At 42.9% G+C, this 23,185-nt stretch overlaps 1 protein-coding gene across 2 annotated transcripts; it reads right to left on the bottom strand.

Moving 5' to 3' along the window:
• Positions 1-10,625: 10,625 nt before the first annotated feature.
• PTHLH (parathyroid hormone like hormone) lies at positions 10,626-23,135 on the bottom strand. 2 transcript variants are annotated; one of them, XM_019006586.2, is made up of 4 exons: positions 23,055-23,135; positions 20,521-20,643; positions 14,574-14,996; positions 10,626-11,134 (listed from the first exon to the last, which is right to left on the bottom strand). In XM_019006586.2, the coding sequence occupies exons 2-4, from the start codon at positions 20,619-20,621 to the stop codon at positions 11,125-11,127; spliced, it is 534 nt and encodes a 177-aa protein (XP_018862131.1). In that variant the 5' UTR covers positions 20,622-20,643; positions 23,055-23,135; the 3' UTR covers positions 10,626-11,124. The 2 variants fall into 2 exon arrangements, with proteins under 2 accessions (XP_018862131.1, XP_015482547.1); XM_015627061.3 differs by lacking the exon at positions 23,055-23,135 and having other exon boundaries at positions 20,521-20,779.
• Positions 23,136-23,185: the final 50 nt, after the last annotated feature.

Raw genomic sequence — 23,185 nt, 5'->3', positions numbered from 1 at the left:
TCAGAAGTCAAGCTTTTGATGTAGACACAAGCCTCCTCATCTTCTGCCTTGCTTCTGCAGCCAGTGGCTCCAAATTCCAGTAAAGTCAGACTGAAGATACAGTCTCTTCTCTCACCCTTTCAGCCACATAGCCACTACCACCACCTCAAAGTGGCTGGTGCATTGGAGGTCCTGCTTTCATCTGACTCATTTTCCTTTTCTGTCACAGTGACCTCCAGTGGTTTTCTTCATTTATGTCCTTCATGCTGTGCCCCTCTAAAAAGCTGGACTTTTTTTTCCATTTTTCTTTGCTTTTTTTTAAAAACATCCACCGAGCACAATGTGTTGAAGGGAAGAAATCAGAATCCATTAGTCTTTTAATCAGATTGCTATTGTTGTGTGTGTGGGTACTGGATTCCTCCCCAGTGAACATGAAGGAAAGGCTTGCATCTGTGAGACTGATGAAATAATTAACTGGTGAAACGGAACCATTATTTGTGACTATTAAATGAATGAGCAAAACTGTTCTCAGATCTGCCAAAATGTTCGCATAGAAAAATCAGACTCCTTAAGGGGAGGGGGGGGATGACAGGCTTGGAAAAACTGATTTGCTGAAGTTTGAAGGAGGTCAAGGAAGACAGGGGGAGGGGAAGTGACTTAACTTCATCTCTGAGGTGGTCCCACTTTCAAGAAATTTGTGAGCCCTCTTTCTGGAAGTGATTCTCTTTATACATTCATACTTGGCTGGCAGCAGTCACCTTGCTTGGCCTCCCTTTATTTAAAGAAACAGATGCATATATTAATGTTTTTGTTGCTCTTTGTACCTTGTGCCAGAAGCTCTGAAGTTATAAGCCTGCTCACCTTATATATACAGCTTATAAATCTGTACTCTACAGGGGGCTGAAGGGACAGCCCTGGAGGATGGGGATGAAAGGGGAGGACATCAGAGGCTAAGACTGAGACACCTCTGTAGGCAAAGACAGCTCACAGTAGACTGGAAGAGAAATTGTGTTGAAAATTAGTCAAATGCTGTCAGAGACAGGGACTCAGATGAGTCTTGGAGGGCTCCTTGTGGGTATTTTTTATGGAAGCAATACTACCAGTGAATCCAAGAAAAAGTTTGCATGACTAAGGGCCCTTGAATATTGTCCTAGAGTCTCCCTTGCCCTGCCTGTCCATGTCCCACAAGAGTATCAAGAACCCAGAAACCTGGGTGTTTAAGGAAGATCCTCACAAATTAATTGTCTACTATTGATTGTCTATTGGGGGAAATTTCCCAGCTTGGAAATGTCTGCAGTGTGCAGTTTAGCTTGGACATAGCTTACATGTCTCATCTACTATGACCTTCCTCATTTTTGATAGCCCTGCGTAGTGGCATAAGGGTAAATATTGGTGAAATGAGGGATGAGTCCCAAGAATCCAATGTGAGATCAACATCTGGTTTCTGGGCTAACTACTAATGTTTTTTTCAAGATGGATGAAGAGCCTGCCCTGAGATGAGCTTCCCCAGGAAAATGGTCACAGCACCAAGCCTGACAGAGCTCAAGGAGCATTTGGACAATGCTCCCAGGAGCAGGGTGTGACTCTTGGGGATGGTGCTCTTCAGGGCCAGTAGCTGGGCTCTGTGATCCTTATGGCTCCACCCTTCCAGCTCAGGATATTCTGTGATTCTGAGGTTCTGTGATTCTGAGGTTCTGTGATTCTGGGATTGATTCTGTGGTTCTGTGACTCAGTGATTCTCTGATGATTTTGTAATTTTGGGATTCTGTGGTTCAGGGATTCTGTGATTCCATGAATCTGTGGTGTGTGAAGCTATGACTCTGTGGTTCTGTGACTCTTTCTGTGATTCTTTGGTTCTGTGATTCCATGAATCTGTGACTCTGTGGTTCTGTGAGCCCCCCTGCCTAGGAGGCAGCCCGATGAGCACATCCAGCAGTGCCCAGAGCCATCTACTGTGCCCAGGGATAGTTCCTGCTAACATCAACAAAAGCTCTGCAGGGTGTTTATAGCGCACCCAGAGCTGCATTCCTTTCTCGGTACCTAACTGACACTATGTTCCACTGCAGATTGCTCCATGTAATCCAACCTAGCCTCTGAGAAATCAGACCACTGCTTTTTCAGACAACTTGCTATTGAGCACATTGAGCACTACCCTTTCCTCTTCAATTGCTAAAATCACCTAGGACGAGCCAGGCATTCTCCTGAGTTCTTTTGTTCCCAGTATTTTCATATTAGATCCTAGGGCATGGTTTTGATTAAGCGTACATATGCTCTTACTACAGTGCTGTTTAAATAATAACAAGCACAGCAAAGTGTTCATGTGAGTGTATTCTAAATTTACTGGTGATTTTTGACCATAAGACTGCTACGGCTGTCTTTGTTGGTCACTGGCTGCTAGCTTTTTTTATAACTATTAATGGTCCCAGTGGGTTGATCTTTGTCTGATAAAAATTGAATAAATGGATTAAATATTAAATGGATTAAATTTAGTGAAGAATCAACTGTTGTTAGAGCTGCTTTTAACTCCAAGTATTTACCCCATGTCATCTTATCATTATCTGAACAACTCAAATGCAGTCATAGTGATTGTGAAAATTAAAATTTTGATTCTTGTGCCAATAATGAGCCTGTAAAACTGAGAAAAACTAAAAGCTCTGGATCTGCTTAGCCTTATGGAATGCTGATGTAAGAGTAAGTACAATACAAAAATAAAATTCAAAATAAGTGGATGTCAGCTGCATCTCATTATTGTATTGTATCACTTTCTGTATCTTATTTCATGATCTGATGTTTCAGATATAAACAAATATACCCTGTCCTGTAAGGAACTTCCTGTAGCCATTGCACAACATCCAGGCTACCTGAGAAGAGGCCTTTTGAAGCTTCTCTATATCTTTCATACTCAAGAATCCCAAACTTTTGTCAAGTTTTTATACCAATGACAATTCCTCACAGCAATCACTGGAACTGTGTATCCTTCATGCGGCTGCCAGTAGCTCTGTCCTGGTTGTCCCAGGAGATGAGCCCACACATCCTCCAAGCCTCTGCCAGTGGCTCTGCCCCTGCTCTTGCCTTCTTTGTCTCCACTTCTCTGCAGAATCTGTGTATTGTCATGGTTTTGCTGAGAGTGACTGTCAGGGTCTGTATCCAGAGCCTCCCTGTGATCATGTCTTTCAAAACTGAGCATTTGTGCGTATGAGAAACCCCTTCATGGTCCAGGAGATCGTGCAATCCTTGCTTATTTATGGATAAGGAATGATGTGGGATTCTGTAGTGGTTTAGATTTGCTAATTTCATTTTCCTGGCCAACGAACCAAATAAATGTCATGGTTTTAAAGCAGTAACTAAAAAAATTACTAGAAAACTTACTTATTTCTTGCTGTGAGGTATGGATTAGAACAAGAGCAAAACAGGCTTGAAACTTAAAAGGAATAAAGAAAGTTTATTAACAAAACTACAAGAATAAGAACACCAGAATAAACTTCCAGAAAACTCCTTTATCCCCCACTACCCAACCATTCCCTTGTTCACATGACAACAGAGACAAAAAACTTTGGAACTTTGGTGTTTAAAATAGTCCCAATTCCTGCTTTTCATCAAAGGCTTTTCATCAGCCTTTGTAGAGAAACAGAAGTCTTCTTCTGCTAATCTATGGAGTTTCTCACAAGAAAGGTATTTCTGTTATAGCTTTCTATTTTTCTGATGCCAGCTGCCTGGAAATCCTGTCATCAGTTCACTCCTCCCATTTCACATCACTCTGAGGTGTGTATGGGTCAATGAGTCTAGGGATGTCATTTTTAAAGATGAGTTATTCAAAGGCAAAAGTTCTCTTCATCTGTCTCTGTGAGCTTCCCTGGAAAACAGAAGTTTTCTCTTTACCTCTACAACGGCCCCAAATCTTCAACTATTACTTCTCCCCCCTCTGTTCCAGCACCTCACTGTATCACAATTACTCCACCTTTTGCTCAAAATCCACACTTTGAACACTCCATTCCTCCCAATATACTTTGTCATGAATTAAAGGAGTTTTTTCAGAACATTATTGTCCATCTCCATAGCTTTAACAGAAAAATATTTCAGCTTAATTAAAGCATCTCCTTATTCTCTACTTCTTCTGAAGCTTAATTATTTTCTTTACTGTCTCTAATAGTTTATAAAGTCTCTTTACATGTTGATTATTCTCTTTTTCTTTCTCTGGAAAAAAGGATTAATCTGCAAGTCTCATCTGGGTAATGAAAGAGTTAAAATCTTGCCCAGGCTTTTGTAGATGGTTCTGTGATCTCTGCCTCTGGAGCAGAGGCTGGAGTTGTCTGCGATGGAAGATCCTTCATGGCTGCTCTGGAGAGTGTGGTCACTATCTCAGCCTGCCGCAGGTCAAGAGCTTTTTTCCTTTCTTTACTCGGCAGTCTCTGGTGAATTCAGTCACAGCAAAACCTGCAGCCGAGCCAGAGACCGGCCTGGCCCGGCCTGGGCCTGGGTGAAGCCCCACAGGCCCCATCTCCCGTCTGGGAGCTGCGGCAGGCCCAGCCCAGCCCCCGCCCGGCCCGCATGGCCTGGGCAGGGAATGGGAAGCCAGCTAAAGCTCAGTTACCTTTCACAGCCAGGAAAACAAAGAGACAAAGAAATTCCCATGCTTAGGTCTTAAGGTGGTGTTCACAGGTTGATCTCACTTTTCAATGGTTAAAACTGCTGTCAATTCTTAGAAATGGCCAGCTGTTGGCTAGGAGAAAAACTCCCATCAGCCTCCAGCAGTTTTAACTTCCTTAGGTGTTTCTCTTTGTTTTCTTAAATGCCAATCTATCACAGATTCATGTTAGACTCAAACTGCTCAAGGGTGGGCAGCAAGCCTGCCAACCCAAGGTGCATTACTCCAGATATTAGGAGAGTTACAAGGAGGTTTGTCCATCTCTGCAGCATATCATTGTTATACAATAAAAAGATTCATCATTATCCCCAAAGGCATGATAAACCCATTTTATCTTATGAAAAATTTATTAAGCCTGTGTGCTTTCCTGGTAAATCTCTCCCGGTTGTTATTGGAACAGGAACTAGAGCAATGCAAAAGGTAGAAAGGAAAATAATCTATTTACAGACACTTCTTGCCTGCTTGGAATTGGAAACTGTAGACATTTAAAAGTGGGTACAGAAAAGCCCTAAATCTTCCTGGTTTTTGCCTCAGAATTGCAAAAGAAGACTGGCCTAAAAGCTTGACTGAGGAATTGGCTACTAAAGCTCCAGTTCTCGTATGTATGAGGCCAGCATACCCTGTGTTCCCTGGCCTGGATGAGAGGAGCCATGGGGCAGTTCTCATTTCACACTGGGGTGGATCTGATTGTTCACCTGAACCTCTGACAGAATGTTACACAGACACTTTTCTTCTCACTGGGAAAATCTTGTTTGGATCATAGTTTAGCTGCACACAGCGCTTGTGTGTTGCCATGGTCTTTCAGCTAGTAAAGGGTGAGAGAAGGCAAGAACAAGTTTATGGAAACAGGTAAAGTGTCTAATAGTGTGAAAACTTGAGCTGGATCAGAGTAGCTCTTCACTCCTCCAGTGCAGTGAAAAAATGGGGAAAATGGATGCACAACAGAAAACTCAGGTGACAAGATGGGATTCTTTTGCCTTTTCTTGTGCCCTGGTTTTCTGCTTGAGTGACCCAGATCTTGTAAAATGTATTTCTAACAACAGTAATCCACACAAATCCCTCCTGCCTTTAACATGCTTGTAAATGCATGGCCATAGCAAGAAAGGTAGTTCCAATACATAAGAAAGGATTTTTCTTAGTGAATGTGTAGAGATTTCCTGGAAGTTCCAGTGGAGAAAAAAAAAATCCCTTCATATTTTCATAAGTTTTTCTTAAGGGAACTTGATCCACAATATGCAGAGTGGCCTCAAACATGCTCTCTGAAGTCCAAGCCTGTATTTTAGCACAGCAGTGAGCCCATGAATGTGCAGAGAATGCTCACCTGCCCTGTCAGAGAGCAGAATCCAGCTGTTGGAAAAGGATGGTCCATGACATATGCATTGCAAGCCACTCTTTTGGATCACTCACACATCTGGAAAGAAAGGCATGGACAAGGTTAGATCATAGACATTTTCCACAGCAAATTAGTTAACATTAACTGCAGGAAAAAATTATTTGTGAGGAGAACCATCCAGGAAACCAATTTAAAAAGTGGATTTGAGGGGGTATGTGTTCAGAGAACTGTGTGGGAAGCTGTGTGCATAGCTTCCACTGAAGTCAGTGTCCAGAGGGGCATCCTGGGAGATGGATGGGCTGTGAGAAAATGTTTTTAAGCATTGTCACCTTTATCTGGGTGAATATGAAACCTATCACTTATTACCTGATGACTGTGTTCATAGCCTGGTTAAAAAACTGGGATAAGCAACCACAGGAAAAAAGTCCAAGAAAACAAGACAAAACCAAAACCAACCAAATCAAACCTGCCACCACCAAAATCAGCCAACCAACCAATCCAGTGAGGGGGAGGAAGGCAGGCTGCACATCAATGCTTTACATTTCTGCCCCAAACTTTCCACACAGCTCACAAATCTTCAGAAAAGTGGGCAAATATGACTCCATTTTGAATAATAATCAGGATAAAACAATGAAATTACTTTGCCAAGGAGTCCCAGTGCTCTCCTCATTAAAACTGGGGATGAATGCATGAGCCTCTTTCCCTGCTTTGTTCTTGAATCTGTTAGCAGAAACCAGAGGTGGTTTCAGTAGATGACAAAATGTACTTTTTAATTACTTTATTGCTCATGTGACCCAATTCCTCCTGCTGATGGTTCCCATTTTATTTTGGGAACCATCAGCATGAGGAACCATTTTACATGCTGTGGTGTTTAAAAGGTAGCTTGTGCTTCCTCTAGTAGTATCTCTTTTGTAAATAAATAAAGCCCCTCAGAATCCACAGAAACTATCATAGCACTTTTTCTCTGCGGTAAATTATGACCAAATAACAAAATGTTTCAGGCTCAAAGGCTAAATACTAACTACAGACAACGTTCCCCTACTTTCTGAATGCTGCAAGAAAGCCAAGTTCTCTCTGGTGGCTTAGCAGATTGAGGGTACTTACTCAGAAGTCAACACACATGATCACTGCACTGTGGCTACATTGTGTTGGGATAGTGCTGTCCACAGGTAGGGGTTGGGAAATGCTTCAAACCAAGCCAAGCAGTTCCTGTGCCTGAAATGCCTTCCTTGAGAGGATAGAGCCGTTCCAGAGGACAGGCATAAATTGCACTAACTGGTTTTTGTGTGTCTTGAAGGACAGATAAGTCTCTGTATTTACAAAGGACCACAAAACAAACTCTGTGAGAGGAACTCTACTGTTGGATGAGTTGGAACTCATCAACTCTACTGTTGGAACTCCCCGTTCCAAGTGCATGGAGCCTGGAAAGGTCTGTGATGGAGGTCCAGCACAGGGGAGCTACTGGGAAGAGCTGTCATCATTTGTTGTCTCTTAACCAGTTTTAAGTTCTGTAGTAAACATGGTGACTGCTGTAAAACCAGAGCAGTGGTGGGCTGCCAAATCTGTGTTCCCCTTAGAGGTCTTGGGCAGGGACAAGGTTTCTGACTGTACTGGTCAGATCTGGGAAGTAGGACTTCTGCTCAGGGCACTCCTGAGGGACACTCTGGTCCTGGTGTGACACTCTGACCTCATTTCTTTGTGAAAATCTGACTCATATTTGACCTCTCAAGCTGAAACCTTGTAAATTGTCTTTCAGAAGATTTCAGCCAAAGTAGTCATACCATGTTTAAATGTAAAGCAAGTAAAACCGATTGTATTGCCCATAGTAAAAATGTTTTGGAATTTCTTCTGAGAGTCCTATCACCTGCCTGGCTCACAGAGGAAAAAATGAGAATTTGGAAGGGCATGATCTGCATTGTGAATGCTCTTTTATCACCTGAAGGAATATCTGGGCATGTTGTAACCCTCCAAAAAAAATCACAATAATTTAATGGAACGTCCTTTATCAGCAAAAGCTGATTATGGTTCAGCTCCTGTGCATGAGTGGACCTTCTGTGCACATCCCACCACCCTCCAGGAGTGCAGACCCTGCCATCTGAGAAGGCTCATGCTCAGTGATGATGAAGACAAAAGATGATTTCCCCCAGAGCTCCTTCTTAGCCAGCAGCTTGGAAAAAGGCACTGGGAGAGGGTGGTAAAGCAAAGCGAGGAGGAAGCTACCCCACTCTGTTCTGGCTGCTCTTCCTGCTGTGGGGTGGACAGAGAGCAGGAGGAAGCTGGTGGAAATGCCAAGGGGAGAGCACAACCCACCAGAGGAAAAGCTGGGTTGAAGGACACAAGATCAATGGCTGTGAGGCAGAATGTGAACTTGCTTAGACAAGAGGCTGGTGGGGGAAGGACTTGTGGTGGGTAAGGTGATGTCTGGGATTAACTGGGAATAGGGAGAGCAAGAGAAACAAAGCTGAAAGGACATGAAAGCAAGAGTGCCACCTTCTTAGAGGTCATACCGTAAAACATGAAATATTGAAGTTTGAGCATCATTTCTCTTCTCCTCCAGCATTTGGTGTCATGGACATCAGAAAATACCAGGATATGTCCTGATTCTTAAGTCCTGACCCCTGCAGGGGTCTTTGGGACTAGTTAAACCTTTAGGGTTGAACTGTCTGAGAAACTGAAATCTCTGGAAGATTTTACCCCCCACCTCAACAAAGGCAAAGCTGCTCTAGTTCGTCTCAGAAATGGGGATCTTCAGGATTTATTTTCCTGCAAAGCTGAGAGTTTAAAAAATCTTGCATTAAGCTTTGTGGAGTCTGCAGCCCTGACTTTCAAACCAGAGTCTGTGAAGCACAGGATCCACAGACAGATTTGGTAAGGCCTGCACAGAGATATTTCAGAAAAACAGGACTTTTGCTTAAACCCTCTACAATTGCAGATTTCACCTACAGGAATCTAGGAAAAAAAATACAAGTCCTTAATGGACAGTGGAAGGATACAGGGGAGACCAGAGACAAAATCAGTTTTCCTCTTATGAGGAGGCCAGTTCTGTGGAGCCAAGGTTAAGCACTTGGGTTTTTGGTTTGGTTTATGCTCTTTGGGCCCCTGTCTGCAAAGATAAATGAAGATCTTTTCTGATGAAGATAAATTGCTTCTGCCCACCAGAGCTTTCAGTTTCAGTTCTAGCTGGGATATGCTGGTAATCCTGAGATACAAAATTGTCTTCTGAATATATTGCAGTTAACTTCAGCTGTATAAATCCAAGCATTAGCTGTATACTATAAATAGGCAGGATGTGCAAGGAGGCCAAGTAGAAAATGTGCAGAAACTCTGCCTTTTTTCCTTAGTGCTATGCTTCATCATGTGTAATATTTTTCATCTGAAAAGGAAACAGCATGCATGTGCTTTGTGGCTGCTGTAATTAGCTGGACATAATGAAGCACTGAATTTCACATTTCAGAGAAGCAGATTGGGAAGGATGGGTAATTTTTTAAAAGTTTTCCTGCTTTTAGTATTTTCTTGGAGGTAGTTTTTTGCAAGATTGGGAAGGGAGCAAGAATACATCTGGTTTATATTACATGATGGCTGTACTTTGGCAGTGGAAAAAGATGGCACTTGAAAAAATGAAAGAATCAAAAATAAAAGTTTGGCAACTACAGAATAGAGCAACAATTACAAGAACTATCTTAAAATTCCCTGGATTTGTAATTTATTTTTCCATGCTTGCATTTTTCTGATGTTGCTGGTGTTAAAGGAGTGGGACAGAGGAAATTTAGTTGGACTTTGCAAAGTTCAGATATCTCTATGAAACAATCCCCTTTATTCAGGTTGCCCCCACAGCAGCTGCTGTGATTTTGCATGTGACATGGATAAGAAGCAAGAAAAAGTGAAAGACCATAATTTTTTTTTCTCATTTATTCTTCGGTCAGTGGACATGAAGTCTTGAAGGGGGTCTCTCTCTTAGCTGGTCTTATCTATGGAGATGAAGCAGAAGCAGGATTAAGGCAGATGGTTTTGGAAACAGAGATATGTGAGGCATCTTTGTGGTGGGAGAGGGTGGGAGACAGGAAAATTTATTCCAGCAATGCAAGAGCACCTCATAATGTGTCCCCTGGTGCAGTTTGAAGTTTTCCTTCCCTTTGTATATTCACCCAGGAAACAGGTTTTTCCCCCCTCACAAAAAAGCACGAAGAACTGAGGTTCCACTCATGTTGTGGACATTTGGATCCTGGGGCAGAGATGTCAGGAGCCCAGGACACTGCCCACTTGCCTGGGTTTGAGCTGTGGATGTGACCTGTAGACACCTTCCAAGGGTGGAGGATGTGATGCCTCCACTGGGGCTGCTGTTCACACCCTCCAGTTTGGAGAGTGCAGGGGTTCAGCTCTGCAGGGCTGGGGCCTGGGGAGGTTGGGAATCTGCTTCCCCTGCAGTGAGATCTGAGCTCTGGGACTTTTTTTACCCCCAGGCTGTACAGCAGCTGAGCTAACTTGAAATAGAACGCTGGAACAAAAATACATTCTGAATTATTTTTAAGTAAAAGCTAATGTGAAAACGTGGGAGTTTAGACCCATGTAAATGCATTACATTTAAAACAATTTTCAAATGTAGTAGATAAAAAAAATATTCTTGCCCTTAAAATTCCTGAAGAACACATTTTTCCTTCTGAGTCATGATTTAATTAGATTATATTTTTATTAGACATTCTTTACAAATTATAAAATACTGCTATTATACATGCGCAGAGGAAAATCAGTTTGAACAATCATATGTAGGCATTCATTGAAATCAACCACAAAACAGAAACATTTTATGTCAGTTATCAATGTACTCAATATGTATATCTAAAGTGCATTATCTTACAAAAAATATAGGAAGTCAGCAGCACCAAAATACGTTCACAAAATAAATACACCAGTCAACAAAATAAATTATAGTAAATGTGACAATAATAATTGTCTCAGCCTTAGCAGAAAAAAAAGGAAAAAAAAAGAAAAAAAAAAAAAGGGAAAATTCACAATAACCAAATGTGCAGTTTCAGAGAGCAATGAGGGGAAAAAGGTTTCATTCTGAGCATTTACAATATTTACAGGTAATAAATATTTTAATACTTCCCATATATTCACTATTACAGAATACTGCAATATGTCCTCCAAATATCTCTTGCTGAAGATGTCAGCACCTCCTGCAAAGAAAAGAAAGGACAGGAAGAACAGAAACATTAATTAATTTTCACTTCAAATGTGTGGACATAGAATCAATAGTAAGAGTGCCACAGACTGCAACAGGTGTGCTTTGCTAGTAACCATTTGCAGTAATAGGGCCTATTTGACCACGTCCCAGCTTCAGACATTTATTCAAGGTCTCAGTCATGTTTTTCTCAATGCAACCCCTCTGGAATATGATGACCTGCAATTTGTCACACACTGAAGCCATTGTACCCTTACAGGAATGGAAAGGGTTTTGTTTTATTTAGAGCCTTACCCAAGATTCCTGAGTGCTACAAGAAGAATTGTATCACTTTATGATAAAAATGTAAAGTGCTGGAAAAGAAAAAAAAATACCGTTGGAGAAAGAGAAAATTGTTTTGAAGATATGGAAAAGGAAATCCTTGTTAACGCTGTGGCAATGCTGTGTTAACTGCTGGGGTATGATGCCATGTTCTGATTAAAACAGTGCCATTGTGCTTATTTGATCTCTGTTTCCCACTGATAGACCACTCCTTGAGCAAGGGGCTGTGGTGCATGTGACTAAAGGCTGCTCAGGGCTTGAAGTGAGCAGACTCTTGACAGCATCTCTTGTGTACTTGACTGAGTAAAAAGGCTGTAATCGTGAAACTTTCCCTCTGGGAGTCAGAGAGCTTGATCCTGAAAGAAAGCAACCATCCTATCCTGTTATCCTCCAGCTCCAGCTGCATTCAGCCCAGCTGAAGTGATCAACTGCACCCAGTCTAAATGTTTTCTAAGGGATGGTGCAGTCACGTGTGAGTTCTCTCCCCAGGAGAGCTAAGCAGAGCCTGCTCCCAGCCTCTCAGTGTATTACTTGCACTTCAACATGAAGTTGCTCAGAGGTGCTGCAGGAAATGCTGAATGGTTGCAATTTTTTTCCCTTCTGTCCCTGTGAACAGCACACATTTTTTAGTGGTTGCCTGGGAAACACCTGAGGGTGAAATGTAGAGATACAGGATGGAGTGAAATGAAATTCTCTCTGCTGTAGGACTGATTAACAGAGCTGGGGGTAACAACTCATGTGGAAAAAGTGTGCAGGTATGAGGTACAACAAAACTTCCATCCTGGAGAGTTTAAAAGAGCTTTCTTAATATGCACATTGAAAGGGAATCTACCTCTATCTTTAGGGAGTTTGCTCGTTCAAAAGGTTTTATAGGAAATTAAGTAAGAGCACCTTAATTGAATTGAAACGGGGATATAGTTGGAATGTCCACGAGAAATAACTTTTAAAGAGCCTCGAATGGAAATGCTAGCATGAAGTTCCGTAATAATTAGTTAACAACAATATTAGGGTCCATTTCAGGATATATTCCAACAGGTATAATGATGGCACACGGTTCATACAGCATGGCTGTGTATGTGTGTGTGTTTGCACTACTCAGGCCTACTTCTAAGAGGGTGACATTTTCAATTAAGCCTGGATTTTAGGTTTGGTTTTAAAGTTTAAGCTAAGCTACATCTTTACAGTGGGCTCTGTACTAATATTTTACAAGCTGCATTTTGTGATTTGGACCTAGGTTTTGCAAGATTGGCTTCTTCCATGAGATTCTCTATGTAGTAAGTCAAAAAATTATATTATTGTCCATTTTTTTCTGATGTAAACCCAAAATTTTGTTTTCAAGACTGATCAGAGAGAATTGGCATGAAGATTTTAATCCAGGGTGTTCAGCAGAAAAGGAGCACAGAAATACAGTGAAAATCATGCTTAAAGTTTACATCTTTTGCCAGCCTACTGAGGTAACTAAAAACTCATGTACTAGAAGTTTGTTAGGGCTAAACCAACATGTTCCCTGTACTTGTGAAGGAGGAATTTCCTTTTCCTTTTTTAACAGATTCTCCTTGTTTAATCATCTCCAATTCATTGGCTAAAATATAGGTCCTTTTTAGGAATCTCTGAGAAATGCTGCATTTGGATGTTGGACTCCACAGTAAAGCTGAGAGCCTTCAGCCATCCAGACACACTTCAAACAGAAAGGCTGAACTGGGAAAATCAACAGGGTTGTACCTGTAGCTCTTTTATAAACCACATTAGGTGGCCACCAAAGACAGCACAGCAAGAAAAAGAAATAACTGTTAAAATTCTCTAGGATGTTTTTTCCATTCTATATTACTTTGTGCTCAAGGCAGGTGTTATTTACTGGCCAAAACAGCCCCTTGACATCTGTTGAAGCCTCAGGCACCTCCTGAGCAGAATCCTGAATTTCACCTTTCCTAAAGTGCTGACAAACCAATGTCTTTAACTTCCCACCTACCTGCTTACAGCCATGCCAACTGCTTTATGGTCTGAGATACCCTGGCCTATGGCCTGAGTGCCCAGGCCCAGGTTGGTACCTCCTGTAGATGCCAGCATGAGCTGAGGTGATGGAGCACATTGCAAACTGTGGCCTGTAAAGCTTAACCCAGGCTGGAATTTAGTAAATCCCACAGCTGGTGTCTCTTTGCAAGAGATTTACTGCAAGCAAGTGGCACTTCTCTTATGTCTGTGTTCTGCCAAGGTGAAGGGGAGGAGGAGAGAAAAGGGGAGGGTTTTTCTTGTGAAATGCAAACATTCAAGAGCTGAAGATTGGGATCCTTGGCATTGCCTGCAAGTGTGCAGATTTCCACTCAAGCTGAGATGACTGCAAGGGTATGAGTCACTTGGGGACACCTAGGCTGATGTCTCCAGGCCACTGCCCTAAAAACCCTTAATTGTCATGCATGAGGGAAGCATATCCCTCTCCAAAAGCAATGCTAAACATTTTTAGGCAGCAACATAATAGTTTCATAAGCTGACAGAAGGATTGAGCTGAATTAAAAAGTCCTAATGGCAGGGAGAATTTTATGGTGAAAGGCTGGTTTGAGTTGTTTGCAGATATTACTGAGAGTGAAGTTTTCCATGTAAAAGTTTTACCCTAAGGTTAAACAGTAGAATGAAAAACTGTAAAGCAAGAGTAGGAAAGTTGCCAAAAAGGGGAGGTGTTGAGAGGAAGGAAAGAAAACTTCACCATTTTATAGATGCAAAGCCTTAAATAAAAGTCAAAGCTTTCAATCTGCTGAGGCCCAAGTGTGGGACCAAGATAGTGAGATACACTAGGCTAAAGCAGGAAAGGAAATTTTAGTGGCTGTGATGTGCTTCCTTTTCACAGAAATACCTTCACTTACTACTCAGCTTCAGGAAGCAGATTTTGGCAAGAAGTTGTTTACGTGAATTGTGTCTCATAGGAAAGAAATTGTCTGTCCTCAGTGCAAAGTGGAAGGGGCACTTACCTGCAAAGAGCACGTTGAGACTGTGCCTGAAAAACCACTGCCCAGATCTGCTTTTACTCCCAGTTTGAATGAGGCCTTAGTCTCTCACACCAAGGGATAACAATTCAGTAAATACATGGCACACTCCCCAAAAGAATGTAGCAGAATTACCTTAAAGTGTGATTATGTGTAGTAACAGAGATGTCCAAAAGTGGGCTCTCGGTCATGACGTCTCCATACATGCCAGAATTTAGCCAAGCTGAGCGGGTTCGCCTCTTTTTCTTCTCTTGTTCCTTACGTTTTCCAGGCTTTGCTTTCTTTTTCTTCCCTGACACCTTCAGGGGCTGCTCCTTGTAGGTCTGTGATTTGTTTGTCTCCTGAGTTAGGTATCTGCCCTCATCTTCAGTGCCAAACCGGACAGGGTAGTTCTTCGTGTTGGTAGCAGGTTTAGGGTTAGGTGACACCTCTGATGTTGTACGGATCTCTGCAGTGTTGACACCTTCAATTAAATTTTGAAGGAATATTCTTCTTCGTAAGTCTTGGATTGACTTGCCCTTGTCATGCAGTAGCTGGTGCTCTGATACAGCTCTTTTGCTAAAGGAAGAGAAGAGAGGAGAGGGAAAAGTGTTTAGGATTTGGTTATTGCTCAGTGCCTGGTAGAATTCCTCTCTTCTCTGGCTGTGGTGGCCACAGTGACCATGTACCAGGCTTGGAGATATCCAGTGAAGTCAGACTGCTGGAGCAAGTCCTGCTTCTTCCACAGAGTAGCTGTTCTCAGCAGAGAAGGGAAAGTCCTAAGCAGGTAATAATTCTCAGCTGACTGATCACACACCACTGGACCTGGAGCTGGATTAGTCACTGCTCTGTTCTAGGAAAGCATCATGACTCTTAATATATCACACTTGAGACAGTAAAAGCAGGAAGACAGTTGTCAGGGATAGGAAAATGAAAGGGTCAGCTAATACAGCAAGAGAGGAAAAACCCAGCACTTGTACTGTAGCCAGAAGCAGCGTTTATGCAGCATCATTCTAGTGATTTTCTTCTGCTCAGTGTACTTCAAAAACTTAAACAAGCATATAAAAGCGCACTTTACTCCTTTTTTAAATAAGTGAAATTGCAGGAGCATAAGGAATATTGTAGGAGCAAAAAAGGATATAAAATATTTTTATATTTGAACTTGGGTGCCTAAAATACAGGCACTTCAGTCCATAATGAGCTATCCAAGGAGGCAGCCTGAGCATCAGCAGAGACAAGCCTCAGCCACTCCTGTGGATTTACTGCTTGGTCACTTGTGTCTAATTATGGTTTTAGATGCCCTCCTAGTATTACTTTAAGTGTGAACTTTTGAGGCCAAATTTCTTGTCTGCTATGCTGTCTGAATTTCATGCTAATCCTCTTCACTGGATCTTCTTCAAGAGCATCCTGGTTTGTTAGAGTGGTTTTTCCAGAGTTCATCCTGACCTTTTGGTCATTGAGCTCTGTCTTGTTTTCAAGAAACTGGGAGATGAGTAGCTATCTGTCTTTTAGGGATGTTTTTCTGACAAGGAATTAAACATCTCAGGAAAGAAGATACAAATGGTACCTGAATAATAAATAACCAGAGAAAAGGTGGGAAAATACATGCCTTTTTCTTGAAGTGGAATAGAGGCACAGCTGCACAGTGAACCACAGACAGAGCACAAGCTGGGATTTTAGCTACATTCCCGTAAATGCAGTAATACAGTTTATCCTTCCAATTGCTCTACTCCATCATGCAGAGTTTGGCTATGGAATATCTCCTCTTGCATGAGGGTATGGCATGTGACTGGATTCTCACTGGCCAAAGAAATTACATTCACTGCCTTGCCTGTCCTATAATCATTTGGTCAATTAGCTGAGTAAGAAGTGGTTTCTGCATTTGGGTGAACAGGAAGAAGACACATCATTGTGAGTGAATATTCCTTCCTTCCATCCCTCTTTTTCCTGCTATGCTACCATATGCTATTTGAAAATGCAAAATATTTGGGAGCATTCTGCAGGTTCTCTTTTTTAGTCCCCTCAGCCAAACTCTTTAGGTTTATGACTTGATCAATAGTAGAGCTACTGGAAGTTGGCAATTTCAAATAGCTCTGGTTTAAGAGCATCCTCTTCAATTTCTGTATTTGCAGGGCTGCACTTTTTGAGTATTGGGTTCAAGTGATTGATTTAAGTGATACTACACTTAATTTTGCTCAGGGCAAAATTAAAACAGCAGCTTTCTCCCATTCCACAATGAGACTGGAAGATGACTGTCAAAATCTTGCTCAAAATCAGCTCTGCATATATTGAGGTTTGTGAATACACATGTAATCAAATATCTGTGATTTAACTGTCCCCAAATCTGTTTTTTGAATGACTTCAGCCATTGGAGCAAATATTTTATGACCTTCTACTAAATGTCCCTGAGCAAAAATGCAATGTGATAATGCTAAGCTGATCCCATATCGTGGCTTTCTCTTCAGTGCAGCTGTGACCATTAATGCAAGCTCATTATCTCCCCCAGAAGAATTTTTTTGAACAAGGGCCATCTCCAACACCCTTCTCATTAGGGTCAGTCTGATTGGCAAATAGGCCAGTAAAACCAGCACCCTGGGCTCCTCTGTTCAACTGCCTCTGTGCTGCCTGTCAGGCTGTCCAGTGTGACTCATGATACATTCTGAGCTTCAGTAGTCTATTTTCTCAAGAAATTTACATGGGAAATGCAGTTCTGCTTTCACTCTTCTTGTTCATAGAAAGCGTATGAAATCTCCATGCTTTAGGGAGTCTAAACCAGTGTCTCGTGATGAGCAAAGCTTTCCTACTGCCTCTTGTGAACTATAAAAGATAATTCCTTCTATCACTGAGAACCCAAAGCTGCCTTAATCCTCTAATGTGTATTTGGTCAAGTTCCCCACTGTGACAAAATCTTGACTCTCCAAAGCCTGTTATTAAAGTCCTCTTGATTGAAAACCTATTCCATTTCACAGGAGTGAAACCTAAACATTTGGTTCCAGTGCACACAAGGCAGCCAAAGAGCATTACAAGATCTACATCTTGAGTGAGTATGCATTTCCAAAATAATGCAGGGATTGATGTATGATTGGTTGGTGTGCCAGAGGGTGGGTTTTTCTTTAAATGTCTGTATGATATTTAGCATCAAGTCTGGCCCCAAATAACATTCTTCTATTCTAGATGATTGTATAACATTATGTAGTGTTACATTTCACATGACTTTTGTTACTCAGACAGACGTGAGGATTACATTTTGCCTACCAGCTTCCTTTGTATGCTCTAGATCAAAATATCTCCTTGAAACAAAGATGTGCTAGATACTTATCTCTTTGACCTTCTGCCAAGAGTGCTTGATAATGGAGATATCAGCGATATCTCACCCACACATTCAGAGTAGGAAGGCAATGGAGACTGGAATGATTGCATTCACATATTGGCTATGATATGGAAAAAAAATATTAGGCTGTTAGGGTTAAGATGACCCACTAGAGGTCCCTTCCATCCTTCTATGAAACACACCTCTCATCCAAGGAAAAGGTTCTTGTACCAAAGCAAGAGCAGTAAATACTAAGCTTACATGTGGCAGGAGCTTTTGAGAGAGGGTTGTTAATGGTTTGTACTTGACCAGAGCATCCAAACCAATTACTGGATCAAAGTACACTGTGTACATATGAGACTGAGTGTCTCATCATGGGGAGAGCAGCAAAAATCCATGACTTGGGAATATCCTGACTTCATGTACTTCTAGATAAGAGCTTTCAGGCACATTCCTTCTTTTTTTTTTTTTTTTTTTTTTTTTTTTTTTTTTTTTTTTTTTTTTTTTTCCCTTGTGATATCTAGTATTTCTAAAAGGCAACATTCTTCAGTCTGTCTCAGATAGACTTTCCACTTTCTATCTCAGAGAGCTGCTCTTATTTAGCTGTTATTATCCTTGACTGTTCAAGTTGGGTTTGATCCCAAATTCAGCAAAATAACTGAGGAGGATTCAGTCAGCTCTCTGGATTTTGCAAGACTGAGTGCCCTTGCCACTGACTCCAAAGGGAGGGGAATCTGCTCAACCTATCTCAGGCTTAGGAAAAATATTTTGAACAGATCTAGGGACATGATGCTGCAATGTCTGGACATGATGATAAAAATATGTCATTTCATTTTGAGGCATTACTGGGTTTCTCAGAAGTTCTTTAGCAGCTAAAGGACTCCTATAACAAATAACATGTCTGGAAATCTTTTCTTGGGACAATTTGCTATTGCTTACCATGGTAGATTTGCTTCAGCAAAGTCTGTAGAACCAGGCCTATGTAATTTTGATTATTTTTGCATGTATATAATAATGTGCTTCAGTATTTTCATCCATTACTGGTCTAAGGCTTTGACTGAGAAAAAAAAAATCTCCAAGCCTAAGTGAGTTATTAACCATTAACTCTAGGAATGGTTTGTGGTAATATTAAAACAGGACACATGTTTGAGTGCGGTGTCTGTGTTTGTGCTGTGCCCACAAACAAAACTACATGAATACCACTGACAGCTGACTGGTTTCTTGTGTATGTTTTACATGCCAGAGCAAAGAGGGAGCTGAGAAATGCATTTTCACTGGTTTCCTTAGGACATTCAGGACAGAATGGGGATGTTGGGAAGACCTCTAATCCTGACCTTTAAAAACAAGTGTTAGAACTACACTAACTTTAAAAAGAGGAAGAGTATTTCTCTGTAAATCTAGTTTATTTTTTTAATAACCAAATTTGGCTTAGATCCAGTTCAGAGTTTGCTAGCCAAGAAAAGAACATCATTTAGCTACACTTCAATAATTTTCTTTTTTCTTATTTATTTTTGAAGCGGAAGTTTAATTCCTCTATATAATAATGTCCCAAAAGAAAGAAATAGCACAAGGACAGCTTTGAAAGAAATAGCACAAGGACAGCTTTCAAGAGTACAAAACAGTTAAACGTTAATGGACTGAGAATAATGCACTCTAACATTATCAGCAAAAACATGTTCTACACAATTTGCTGTAGGAGATTTGTAATAGCTCTCTGCCTGGTGCCAAGCTTTAGGTATGTCCTAAGTCACTTCATCCGCGGTATTTTTTTTCTTTTGAGTGTTTGGGTTGATTATTATTATTATTATTATTATTATTATTATTAGTAGTAGTAGTAGTAGTAGTAGTAGTAGTAGTAGTAGTAGTAGTATTGCTTAAATGGCAGAGGAAGTGCTATTTGGATATCTTGTCCTTATGTAATAAAACATTTACAAGGAAATGCATCTGAAATTGTTTGCTGTGTCATGTTTCCCTGTAAATTCTGATTGGATTTTCCAGAACTCTTTCTCCAACTTGGCTTCCTTTGAAACTGAATAACAATACAGCCCTCCCCAGTATGACCGAGGTGTTTCCTCCTTAGAAAATCTGATGCAAGCCCAGAGAAAGCCAGCAAGTTAGATGTATGACACAGCTGCTCCTGCATCAGTGCAGAGGCTTCTCCTGAACTTTGTGTATGGGTATTAGTATAAACCAGGCTGATTATTCTGGAAGAAGCAAAAAGGTCATTTTCTGAACAGACTGTCTTAAGTTACACTATCATTTATCAAAAAATATGCCTCTGCCTCTAAGTAAGATACTGGACTCCCTTTGGATTTTTTTCCCCTGAAGTGGCAGAAATCTAAAGAAATTGTTCAGTACTTCAGTGTCATGATGGCCCTCACTTCTGTGGGTTTCCCCTGCCCTTACCAATATTGGCTCCACGCCAGAGCCGAGTAAGTGCCTGTTAGTGTAACACCGCACTTGAATAAACCGGGATGCTCCCTGCGAGGGTCCTGGGCAACTGTGCGACAATCACCCCGCTTCGTCGAAAGAGAAGCCACTCACCACAAAGCCTCCCCCAAATTTTTTAAGGTCAGACAGCTGCAAAGCGCCATTTCCCTGCCCCAAATACCTCTTCCTGGCTCTCAGGCAGCGTCGGTGAGCACCGGGGGCAGGTAACCTGGAGCGGCCCTGTGCTGAGCCGGCAGCGCTGCGGAGCCTCCGGGGCTGTCAAACCTCCCGCCTCCCCCCCTCCCGGCCCCGCACCGAGGGAGAATAAAGGGAAAGAAAAAAAAAGAAAATAGAGAAACTCACAGTCTGCGGCTGAACCCCTCTACTGATCTCCCGTAGGAGGGCACGGAATAACTCAGCAGGAACACTGCGAAACTCCACTGCTGGAAGAGTTTAGCGAACATTGTATCCTCCGGGACTTAAAACCTGAAAGGAAAGGGAGGTCAGTCCCGAGGGACAGATGCGCCAGCGCCGTCCTCAAGGAGTCCCCGCTTCGGCACTACCAGCTCCGAGGCTCTGAAGGAAAAACAAACTTTCTGACTTTTCGGCTCACTCCTTCCAAACTTTGCTCTGTCTCCCTCCCTCCCTGCCCGCAGGCAAGATCTCTCGCGACATTAGTTCAAAAACCTTCTAGTTCTCATTTGAACAGGGTTAGAGCGGGGTCCAGGGAGTTCCCTGAGCCCTGGTTAGTTCTAGTCCGCTACGCCACTCTCTCAGAGCTCTATGTTACAGCAGAAGCCCACTCTGATGAGGAAAGATTCCCAAAAGTCAGCTCAGCCGCTCGCTTCTCTGTAAACACACGCGCGGACACAGTAACACACACACAGGCTGAGGCGGAGGGGGAATGCACCTCCACATCTGTCTTTCAGTATACCTCTGCAAAGAAAAAGGGTCGGGTTCACGTCTTCCGCTGCTGGAAAGTTTTGGTCCCCAACAGTGATAAGGAGAGAGACAAGCGGTGACAAGGAAAGACAAGCAAAGGTCGCTGCCTATCTGGAGAGCCCGAGAGGTCTGGAAGGAGCGGTAGCCCGGGAGGCTCAGGGGCTGGGAAGCATGCTTGGTTCGGCAGGTTGGACTGGGCTGCAGCCTGCGATGTTCACACGCTCCGGAGCAGCCTCTGAGAGACCTGCGGGAGGACGGAGGGTTTTGCAAAGAGATGGCGCCCTAGGAACATGTGCGGAGAGAGCGAGAGCCTGGACGGGACACCCACAACCTAAAGGGAGACCGGGAATCAGCGGTTCCCGGGCCCGAATCAAAAATGAGGGAAGAAAAGGAAACACCCGGCTGCACATGCACTCAGCGGACCTCAAGAACTTCGGCCAAGCTCTCCGCATCTTCTGCAGCCGCGCTCCTCTCTCGCTCACCTTACAGCTCTCCCTTTTCGTGTTTATCCCCGGGTCATCGTCTACCCTGCCGCGGGGATTCCTCCCATCGGCGGGAGCACTTTTTAGCTCAAGCCCCAAAGCGCTGCCCGGGTCTGCTGCCGCCTTTCTTTACACGCACCTACCGTTGTTGGTCGCCGTTCCCCTATAAGCCGGAGGGGTCGGTTCTTAATGATGCTAATTGTACGCTAGTGAAGGGAGAGGGGGGAGCTAAGGGGGAGGGCTAGGGGAAGGTCTCGCGGTCTATGAACACAGGCGCTCCTGGACAAAAACATAAAATAGTGGAAAGTTTTCTCCTCCTCTCCCTTTTTCGCCTTCCACTTCGCTCTCCTTCAGCCTGGCCAGGGCGCTGCAAACAGCTGCGTCAGGTTGCGCCCCCGTGCGAGGGGGGCAGCACCGCGGGGCTGCGGGGACAGCGGTGACCGCCGCGGGAGGCTGCCGGTCACCCCCGGTCACCTCCGAGCCCCGCCGGGAACCGCCAGCCGGAAGCCCCATACCCCCCGATGGAGGCACCAGATTTTCCATCCCGGGACAACATTTGCGTGAAACCCGAAGGTAACGCAGCCCGCCCGTCTCTCCAGCCTGTTCGCGGTCGAAGCTACCTCCGGCTGTTACAAGGGGACTCCGGGACAGAGCCGAGGGGGACAGTGCGCCCCTTGCCCCCACCGCCGGCGCCTTTCCTGCAGGGAATGCCCTGTACGCCGATATCCTCATGTTCGACGGCGCGGGCAGGACTGCGGCAGCGCACACCTGGGGACGCCGGCTCGGTCCCGGCAGCGTCCCGGGAGGCCTCGCCCCTCTCAGAGACCGCGGCGGGGGGACCGGGGTCGCTGGTTATTCCGCTGACAGCCTGATTTACAGGGAATGCTTTCCCAACACCCTCACAAGCCACAACACAACACTGAGGTGTGCCGGCTGATGGCTCCTTCTCATCCTGACCTAGAATTAAAGCAGACTCTCTGTTGAAGTTTTAGGTGGAAAGCAAAGCGTTTGTCTACCTGCAGCTCATTTTAAGTTAAATGACGTTTGCTGCCACAATTTAAAAATCCATATTCCACACCACACAGGCAAATAAAACCTACAGCATAAGAGCTGAAACAGAAATCATCCTGAAAACCTTAAATCGTTTATGCTGTAAATAAATTCCCTGAACAGCTAGTAGTCTATAAACTAAAATGTATAGCTAATAGCCGTCTTTGATTTACACAGGTCTTTCAACTAATTAAAAATAATTGTAAGGTCCTCTGAAAATATCCCCCCATACTCATAGGTGCATTGCTCATGTTAAAAGTAAAATGTTCATCAAATATTTATAGAATTTCCTCTCCCCCAGAAATTAAAAATTTTAAAAAATACACCAAAAACCAACACACACCATCCTTTACAAACTCAGGAAAAATAAATAGCTTCTATAAACTCAGAATCCTGAAGTTTCTTCACAATTTATCACTTCACCTTTTCTTTGAGTTACAGCTGACTGTGCCTCTCAGAGATCACCCTGGCAAACAGTGGTTGTTCTTCTCAGCAATCGTTTTCCAAACTATGTTCTATTCTTAAGAAGAAGAGGAAAAGAAAAAAAAAAAAAA

The sequence above is a fragment of the Parus major genome, chromosome 1A, assembly GCF_001522545.3.
Source record: "Parus major isolate Abel chromosome 1A, Parus_major1.1, whole genome shotgun sequence".
NCBI classification, from domain to species: Eukaryota; Metazoa; Chordata; class Aves; order Passeriformes; family Paridae; genus Parus; species Parus major.
This window is presented reverse-complemented; position numbering and strand designations above follow the sequence as displayed.